Raw genomic sequence first — 10,543 nt, forward strand, 5'->3', positions numbered from 1 at the left:
GACATGTTTGTTAATTTACAGATCAGCAGTTGCGATCTTAACAAATTTAATTTGTAGAGGGAGACAAACTGAAGAAACTCACACCTGAACCTTCACCCCTCTGAATAATATCTTTTTTTCATTTATGATAGGGATGTGTTTGTGAAAATGGCATCTTGTGTATTGTTCATGTGCTGGTGTATGTTTTGTCTGTGTACATGCATGTGTGTGTATGTGTGAGTGTGTGTGTGTGTGCGTGCCAACGTTTTTCTCAGTTATAGTTTATAGAAAGAAGAGACATAACGCTGTATTTACTTTTCCGGGGTTAGTTTTAAATGAGGCCCATTGCCTTCTCACTAACCCCTTGACCTGATATCTTTGGTTGTTTGTTTGCTTTGTTTGTTTATTTGTCACATTGTCATGTTATACTTGTCATACAAATTGTCACATTTTATGTATGCATGTTTTATTAAGTGAAAATAAATGAAATGAAAAGGTGAAACTTGTCTGTATCGAAGAAGAGATCGCGTTTGTGCGCCTTGAATGGCTGGCACCACACAGCCATCCTTATGTCAAGCGCATGGAGAAATGAAGTTTATTTGATATCTGCAAATCTTTAAATTTCCTTTATTTCAATTTCCAACAGCTGCACGGTGATTGGTTAGAATAGAACAGCCACTCATTCCTTCACGCACAACGAGTAACATCTTAACATCGTATAATCACATAATTGCATAGTCCTGTGGTTGCGTAGTTTGTTGGAGTATTCAAAACTTTACATTCGTTTAGTTCGTGTCCACCAAGCTTTAGTTTTAAAGTTTACAAAGGCTCATTTGGCCTGCCATAACGCAGGTAAACAAACTCACCTTCACGTAACATCTACTGATGTCACCGTGTAATGATCTCACGGCGCCCATGGAAGAGTAATATCCTTCTTGTTATATGCATTACGACAACAATGTCCAATCAATCTATCACAAGCTGTAATCGCAGAAGGCAAAGCTGCTGCATTACGTCTATGTCAATCCATCAATTCCTAATTATTCCACCATCAATAGGAATGAAGGTATCCAACCTCCTCTCCTCCCCTCAGAAAAAAAAAAACCAAAACAAAATAATTGTTTTAGGGAAGGTTTGATAAAAGAAATGTGACTTTTTTGCTATCTGTTAATTTTTTTTTAAAGATTGTAGGCTAGGGGGAGGAGACGGAACCTATTATCATGGCAACGTTTAAGTGTTAAGCCAAGACGCTTGGAAACAGTTACTACAAAAAGTTATTTTCCTTACTTTTTGTGTAATTACACAAATCAAAGGTCATAAAATCATTGTCTCCAAGGAAGTTTAATGATACTTCACTGCGAGGAAGAGAGAAATTCCTCGACCAAGGCAGATTGGCAAAAGTTTACACGTTTTAAAAATGCTGAAAGCGCGTGAAAGTATTTGTTCCGTAATATAGGAGTAATCTTTGGAAATATTAATGAAACAGAAAGAAATGGCAGGGATGCTGGCCTTCGATCTTTTTTTTTTTGCCACACTAACATGCAGTTTGATTTAAAATCGACAGAAGACATTCAAGAGGCACGTCATGTTACAAAGCAGATTTTGGCGAAAAGTGAAAAAGTTGCTGAGAAGATCTATGGGGATTTACTGTTCGGAGATTATTTTGTATTAAAGAAACAATATTGCTTTCCAATCGAAACTACAAAATCTTAGTATATAGTATACTTATGATATATAATAATTTATGTAAAAATCTATTTATGTACATATATATATATATATATATATATATATATATACACTATATTATATATGCATGTAAATATGCATATATATATATATATATATATATAGTGTGTGTGTGTGTGTGTGTGTGTAATACGCGTAACGTTAGACGTTTTACTTTGATATTATTGTTCTTTTTCAGTTTATATAATCATAATGTTTGTGCCCTTACAATAAAAAATCTCACGAAATTATTCATTAAATTATTCAATTACAAACACTAACGTCTCTCTCTTCATCGTGTTCATGGTGCCCTTATATTACCGCGTATTTTCCGTGTTTACTTTGATGCCACATGTCGTCGTTTTTTTTTCACCTTATGTATACCTTGCAGAAAAGCTATGAGGTCGTTCCGGAAAACTCCGCATCTTGTCGCGCTTTTATCCTTCACTTCATTTTTCATGTTGAATATATACCGTATCTCGTCCCCGGGTAAAAAGGGGGATGAAGTCAGTAACAGACGTGATATTTTCCATCATCAAACTTCTCACTCCCTGAAGATTTTTTATTCCGAGCATTTATTTCCTATCACCTGCTAGTATTTATTCTCAGAAAAATAGACGCGGAAAATTGATACTCTAGAGAACGTATTATTCACAGTAGAAGACCTTGTAATTGCTCGCTCTGAGCCACTTTTATTCATGTTAGTGTTTTTAGCGATAAGTAGCTGTCAGCGGCTTACCGACTGGCCTGTGCTTTCTCCATAAGTTTGTCGAGAGGGTAAGAAATAACAACCTGCATTGCAATTTGCATTTTGTGACCCAGGATTCCCGGCTCCTTGGGCGAATGTAGCTTTTCTTTATGTGGGTACTACCATTTGTCGTACAGACAGGAGACAGATAGACGGGGAAAAAGTCATGAATAGTGATGATGATAATACTAATGATTATATATATCAAAGAGACAAGTATCAAGGAACTTGAGTGTCGCCTGCGCTAAATGAAAAATTCCGCCATCCTCTCTCTTATGGTCGCCGATGCCATATGACGATTCATCACATTATGCATATTGATACCCTCAGGGAAACTACGTAAGGCTGAACTTTATTTGGAAGTTAGATTAACTGTAATGGAGTTTGGACAAATGATTCTTATCATTAACGGTGCCTTGACCTTTAGTCATGTCAGGAGCCCGGCCGGCCGATGGATTGGGACATGTTCGTACGTGTTCCTTTTAACGTTATCGATTTTCTATCCCTTATGATAATTCTTGACGAATCTCGTCATGTTATTTACGATGGAAAATGTTGAAAGGATGACATTCGAGACTTAATTTCAAAATGAATGTATGTGCAGGGCTCGACACTAATCGTGGCCCGGTGGCTGGGTGGCCCATGGCCACTTAATATTAGTGTCAGGCCACCAAATTTGGTGGCTTGATCGGGCAACTAGGATTCTAAATGGATTGTCACTTTTGCTGTAATTTCGGGCCACTAATTTCGAGTTCGAAGATTTATATGGTCCGAACGGGCCACCCAGACAAAGAAGTTATAGTGTCGAGTCCTCATATATGAAGACCTACATACAATCAGACCTTCCTAACCACACTCCAAAGTGTTCGACCGAGTCACATTGTCATGAACAGCTTATAATGTACTTTGTTTACCGCTGAAAGTTTATCTACACATGATATGAACTTACTGTCTACTGATCTTGAGGCAAAATAATATATACGATACATAACATTATGTATATATATATATATATATATATATATATATATATATTATCACGAGTAGGCCTACTTACCTTTGACCCTGGGTATACCCTGCTCAGCAATCAGTCCTCTGTATACATAATCTACCGCTATTATCTTTAATTCCATCGATCTTTGCATTGAGAGCATTTACTCCTCGTAAAATCAACGAATATAATATAACATGGACAAATCTGAAAATGGGTCTACAGGGAAGAAGTCTCCTCAGAATGGAAATTCGAAGAAGTTATGAGAACTTCGGCAAAATAGGAAGCTTATAAACAAGAGAATAATGAGGAGAAGATTTAAAAGAACAATTTTGGAATATAAAGACAATCAAGAAATTCTCAACTTTTTACAATAGAACAGGGGTATAACAAATATTATTTGTCTTGTTTAGTTCACGACAGAGAAAAAGAATGTACGTCAAAATTTTCCAGCTATCGAAATATCTTGAAGGGATAGTGGGAAAGCATTTAGCCTCGATTCCCATGACAATATCAACTGAGCCCTTCCTTTCGCATGTATCAGATTGCAGTTTATTGGAGTAATTATTTCTTTAAATATCTCTAACGACAACAAATGAAATGATCACGTTTCGCGGTCCAAAAAAAAAAATCGTCAGTGACCCTGGATGATAAGACATGAGTTAGTCAGTCTTTAAAACTTTGTCGCCAGTAGAATAACTACTGTAGAACAATTAACTCTGCCCCCCCCCCCCCCAAAAAAAAAAACAAAACACAACAACAACAACACAACAACACCAACAATATATCTGAATATATCTGAATTTTATCAATCTCTTTTTACACATAGTGACAGGAGAAACAATTTTATAACTTTTTATATCATGGTGACATACAATATACCCTATATAGGCCTACATACAATCTATCACAATTTCATTTCAAATCATACTTTATGATATTCATTAATCATTTTAGTTTATTGAATATCATTTGATCGTAATAATTATTATCGTGTCTTGTGATGTGTCTTAGTGGTATTCAATGTCTTCATGTCTTCTTGGTAAGCTATCCAAGATTTCAAAATTGCCACATTAACTTTTCCAACCTTGCGCTTCGGAAGCTGTGGCATCGTCAGTGAAACTCTTGACTTTTAATCTGTGGTCCCAAGTGCAAATCCTGTCTAGTGCCTACAACCTTGTACTAGATGCTTTAATTTCAACATCTATCACCCAGGTGTATAAATGGGCATCTGACAACGTTGGGGTGAATATCAATCGCGGGGCCCGCTAATAGAGCAATGAAAACACTGAAGGGGTTACCCTGGCTAAAGAAGAAGAAGAAGAAGAAGAAGAAGAAGAAGAAGAAGAATGTAAAAAAAGACCATCCTATTATCCAGTGACGGATCCAGGGGGAGCGCACCGGTCGCCTCCCCCTCCCTCCATTTTTGTTAAAAAAAGAAAAGGGACGCGTGCGGTCCCTTTAATTTTCTAGAGTCGCCCCCTTTTTTTTACGGAATTCCTTGATCTGCCCCTGTTATCAATGTTAGTGTTGTCATCGTCATCATTATAGTCATTGCATATCGATTTCTATTATAAATTCAAGAGTGTTCGGTACGCGCAGGCTACAACCTTCAAATGGCAAAGGTAGTTATACAAACAGAAAGTATTCACTTTGGTGATGTCGTTGATTGATGCCTTGGCTGTTAGGCATGAATGATAAACATGTATGCATTTCCCACCTTGTTTCAAGCAATTTTATCAGTTGGTAATTAGGAAAGAGAAGACTGATGTAACCTTTCGATATGCAGCCAGGGAAGCATAATCAATATAATGATATTCTACTTCGTCATTTGATGGAGAAGCTTGCCGTTAGCAGGAACTTTCAGTGGAGCAGGTATTGATTACCTGGGAGGCCGAAAACATGGCAAACTTATCACAAACAGCTTACTATCTTCTGCTCTTTTCTAGACCACATGAGACCCTCGCTGGAAACGTTTTGCAATGAAATGGCTGCAGCAGAAGTCTACCGGGTTGTTTCGGAAGAAACCCAGTTTACATTAACTTGGAATAGTGGTAAAGCCATGCTCCTGGCAAAGGTTTATGAGTTATTACTGTGTTTGACGTAACAAACATTTGTTTTTAAGACATTGCTCCGTCATAAACAAGTCTAAATAAAGTAACGCATTCTCATCCCCAGGCCTGCTGATAGTCTCTTGTCTGTCCCTTTTGAATTGTTTTTGTTTGTTTTTTCTCCGCTGGAGCTGGAGGTGATAAATCGAAAAGACACAATCCAGTCTGGGACCGTGCCCTATAGAGAGTGGTAGGATTGCAAAGACAGAATGTAATCTTGATTGAAAAGCAGAGGGACGCATATTTGCGTTTCCTCTACTTGTTTGGTGGCATTTCGTTTCTCGATGTTGATGCCTCTTGTCAACCGGGATGCGATATTCTTTGCGGAAGTATCCTGGGGGTAAACATACGCGCAATATCGGATAACAATCGATTCGAATATCGCGCCCATTATACTCCTTACAACTCGAGCGGCGTGGTATCGGAATCGTGAGGAGGCCTGGGCGACACGATAACCAAGGGAAAATTGAGAAAGGAGGTGACACGGCAATGTGAGATGGTAAGGAAAGAAACAAAGTCGGTAGCAGGGTGGTCAAGCATTAAAAAAACAACAACAACAAGAATTCTTTATGCGTTCTCAAACTAGGAGGGACATAGCCTAACGGATAAGAATAGGGAAAGGATGATGGACAGTTAGCTTGGGCTAAAAAAAAAAAAAAATGCACAGCGAGTTCTACCTCATGCAAGTGAAAGTGCTGTGAGACTGATTCTGAGGATATACTAACCACTGCAACAGCCACTATATAATATTGGTATTGATAATCTACTGTCAAACGACAATTATTTGATTCAGTTCGATTATCTATTATTTTGCAGTTATGTGGCGCGCATTTTGACATGTAATCCATGAGGTGCAGGGAAAAAGGTCGTGTTCCATGGGACAGTGCTAGACATTTCTCCATACAGAGCTCCAATGATTAATGTAGTGTCCGTACGTATTCTAATAAAATTTGTGGCGCCTACCACATACTTCTCCATGCAGGATGTTACTGAAATAGATATGAATGCCAGTGAATGAAGATGAATGTGTGGTGAGTGAATGATCACACACTCAGTGTGGGACACCACTGTAAATTGACATTCAGTGATTCCTTTTCTCAAATGGAAAGATTGGATCAGAAACATAATACGCACATTATATTTCAGAAACACACAAAGCTTGTTCATGTGAAGGGAAACAAGCTTCACAAGCTGCAATGATTATGAGTTACAAGCGCTGAGAAAAACGACTGAAATGAGGGCTAGACCCTAGCAAAATACCTTGCTTAAGAGATCTATGATTCATATATTTGTCTGTCTCAAGTACAGAGAAAAGAAACAAGTGGTTAATTGAACAGCATTTATAAATCACTTATTTTATTTTTGCTGTTACTGCACATTTTCCCATCGTAATTCAGCGGGACAGTTTAATTGCGACTGAATATATAATCATTTGCTAGGTGCAGTGCTTTAAATGTATCCGCAGTGACGTGATGAATGTCCATCTGCAGCTCCAAGTTTGCTGTTCTTGTGAGTTATCACGAAATACCTGCGATAAACGACGATAAATACAGATCAAAATAGTAATTTTGGAAAGGATAGCATAGAAAAGAGAAAGAGGGAGAGAGGGGACAGGCACAGAAGTGGACCCAGAAACTGGCAACACATAGCCAATGATACATGCAGTAGCAGGTGCATGAATCCGGTTTGGGGCTTAACTGCACTCTGAATATTTTGGTGAAGTGATACATTTTGCTCGATGTTCAATCCAGGAAGGTGGATATTCCATCTCCCTGCTCAATCTCAGGCAGGGCGGATAGACAGAGCCAGTACAGTGACCTGTGAGGGTTTGACGCATGGCGGACAGCCGCTTTGGAGAAATTGCATCTGACTTTATTCACAATTTTGATGACCCTCCGATTTCACTCGCCAAGTTCGTGATGTTGTGCTATAAGTTTATCACGCAGGATATCATGAAGGAAGGAGTCCAGTATTTCACAACCCTTCCCAAACCTGCCAAAGATCGCCTGAGTGATATCAAAATTCTGCTATCATCGTTTGGTAACAATAAACGACGGTGATCCTTGCGCTTATTCATTGCTCTTCAGATGAATAAGGTATAAAATATGTCACCTTGAGATAAATAATGACCAGTCAATCTTAGCATAAACTGCAAAGCCGTTCTCTCGATGGGAAAAACAAATATTTTCTTACAGTTCACTGAGATTGCTGAACATTTTGATAATTTGCTGTCTTTCCTCAAACAACGGCATTGAGTACCAATGTGTAAGTTTTAAGTTCTTTTAATCTCCTGAATTCACAGTCACACTGAGTAAGTTTCACCCACAATTTCTTTATCTCCAAATCAGTAGTAATTATGAAGGACAATCCCTTTCATTCTTCATGAATCTGATATGTATCCGGATGCCTTCTGAGAGCTGAAAAGGAAAAAATTCGATAGCTGTGCCTGCCGGAGGCAGGGAGACGTGTATTTGGTTACAACCACACCCACGCTATCTTCCGTTCCCTCAAGGCTCCTGGTCTATTGGTATCAATGCGCTAATGTATTCACACTACGGGTTGTATCGATACGTTTACCAACCGCCTTGGTATTAAGAAGATCTCTTACTCGCGTTTCCTTTTTTTTTTTTTTAAATTTGAAATATACTAAAGCAATACCGCAGCCGTCACAAGTTTGTCACAACTTTACACACACTTCTATGGAGAAAATAACCAAAACCTGTCTGCATGTTTGATAAAGCTGGCACTTATGATATTGATTTTGAAAGATGCCTGTGTTGTTTTTTGTCGTTTTAAAACAATGTATTGGCGGTTCAATGACATTTGCTCCTGCGACAATTGAATATCTGCAGGTTAAGCCAAACATAAATTCTACCCACAAACATAACCAACCCTAATCCTAATCCTCACACCAAACTGAACCTAAAACACGCCCATGACAACCCTATTCCTAACCGTAAATCCTTGGAGAAAATAAGACCGGAGCAATATTGTCGCAGGAGCAAAAATGTCGTGTCACGTTTGCTTAGTGGCGACAATGCAACTTTTTGCTGTATTTTTTCTTAAGTAATGACGCAGTGCCGATGCAATAAAACAGGACCGAAAAAAAGATTAAAGTGTTTGTGCTTGTGTGTCGTGCGCGCGCCTGGTGAAAGAGAGGAAGGATTTGTTTTGCGTGAAATCTGTTACTGTATAGGGTTACCTTGCGTTTTGCTCGTTCCTGTGTCATGTCACGGGTGAAGTCGGCGTTGCCAGGCATGCTGCGGCCCCACAAACGCCGCCCCACGACAGTGTAGGTAAACGTGAGAACGGCCAGGGGTAAGACGTAGGTCAGTACCAGGTTAACCATGTCGTACATCAGCCGCAGCCGATCCTTCTGCCAGTGTTCAGAACAGCTGGTCAGGGTTTGGCCGCAGGCAGCCACCTCCTCGGTCCTGCCCATGAAAAGCTCCACAGATCCCAGGAGCGTAGACGCGACCCAACTGATGACTATCATGCTCTTGCTACGGAAGCGGTCGATGCGGGACTTCAGCGGTCGAATGACGGCGAAGTAGCGGTCAACCCCGATGGCGGTTAAGGTGCAAATACTCACGCAGACAGAGACCTGCAGGTTGAACAAAAGATGAGAAGAAAAATCTATGATTAATTTGTGCGTAATTGCTGACAGCAAAAACAAGCAACACAAGGATCGAAGCAATACACTCCTCCAGAATTTATATGAAACATTATAGTACTTCTATCGCGGCATATACATAATTTCATATATTGGTTTTCTTATATTTTAGCCTCTGTAGTTATACCAAGTATATTGTATTTTCGTCTTTCGTATCATTTATCATGCTTAATCAAAATCTCCTTAAAAAGACTTGTTTATTTGAACTTACTTGAATATAAGATATGCTTCCTATCGTGATGACAACACAAAATGATGAAAGAAAACAGGTCTGAATAATGGACAAAAGTGCTATACAGGAGTGCAAAGGTAGGTGTTGTGAACCTAAGAAAATAGAACTTACAAAAAATCAAGACTATTGTAGAAATTCTTTAGTTGTATGACTAAGTTAAGGATACTTGACAGATAAATATTGATTCTTTTGATATTTATTGAATCAAATGAGTATACGACACTAGAGAGGGGCCTACATTGTTTCGTTACTACAGCTATATTAAGTTTTTGTTATGTAGGGCCTACATTTGGTGATGCAGGGGCGGATCCAGGAATTCCGAAGAGAGGAAACGCCTTTACAAAATTAAGGGGGGGGGGCTGGGCGCACGTCCCCCCCCCCGTTTTTTCTTTTTCTTTTTTTTTTTTGTTTTAACGACAATCAAAGGGGCACGCCCGGTGCGCTTCCCCCTGGATCCGCTATTGATATGTATAGTATATCAGATCATCTTGTCATAGAATCGGTGCATGATGAGGAGTATAAAAAATCGTTTGGTTGGACATTTAGAAAAGTTTAAAGGAAACATTTCTGAAGTTCAAATTTTGAAAAAGAAATCGTTTTCTCATTTAGAGAAACCGATTCCAACTAGCGAGATAGACACGACGAATGAGAAGATCTTTAAAAAAGAATCGACCCTGTAACAAGTATAAGATGTCTAAGTTTCATTTATTACATGTAAAGCGACACAATTGCTACAAGTATGCAAAAGGTCAAAATACAAAGTTTCCTTGGCGTGAAAGCGAAGAAGCGAAAACAAAAAACGTGTCAAGTCCCCAAATCTGAAAGGAAATTTGGGACAGAACTCAATTGCGGAAGGCGTTTCGTCGAAAAGATGTGTGTGAGTGAAAGAGGAAGGAAGACAGAGACTTTTTTTTTTGGGTTCATTTTCAGAAACAAAGAGACGAGATAAGAGAAGGGATGGGGGAAAGGGATAGTGGGGGAAAAAGTCGCACATCGCCTGCGGAACAGCAGATTGATTAAACGAATTGGTTTGAAATCGGGGTCGAGTAACGAATGCGATACCAAAGGATCGTTATTTTGG

General features: G+C 39.0%; 1 protein-coding gene across 1 annotated transcript in view; it reads right to left on the reverse strand.

Annotated features, from left to right (window-relative positions):
• LOC139720573 (tachykinin-like peptides receptor 99D) overlaps positions 1-9,053 on the reverse strand; it is a 31,076-nt gene extending 22,023 nt beyond the window's left edge. Inside the window, exon 1 of the mRNA XM_071631920.1 lies at positions 8,760-9,053. Coding sequence (XP_071488021.1) covers positions 8,760-9,053 — 294 coding nt within the window. The remainder of the gene's footprint in view (positions 1-8,759) is intronic.
• Positions 9,054-10,543: the final 1,490 nt, after the last annotated feature.

Source organism: Diadema antillarum, unplaced genomic scaffold (genome assembly GCF_040938485.1).
Source record: "Diadema antillarum isolate AM-2024a unplaced genomic scaffold, OU_Dant_1.0 scf00000129, whole genome shotgun sequence".
Lineage (NCBI taxonomy): Eukaryota > Metazoa > Echinodermata > Echinoidea > Diadematoida > Diadematidae > Diadema > Diadema antillarum.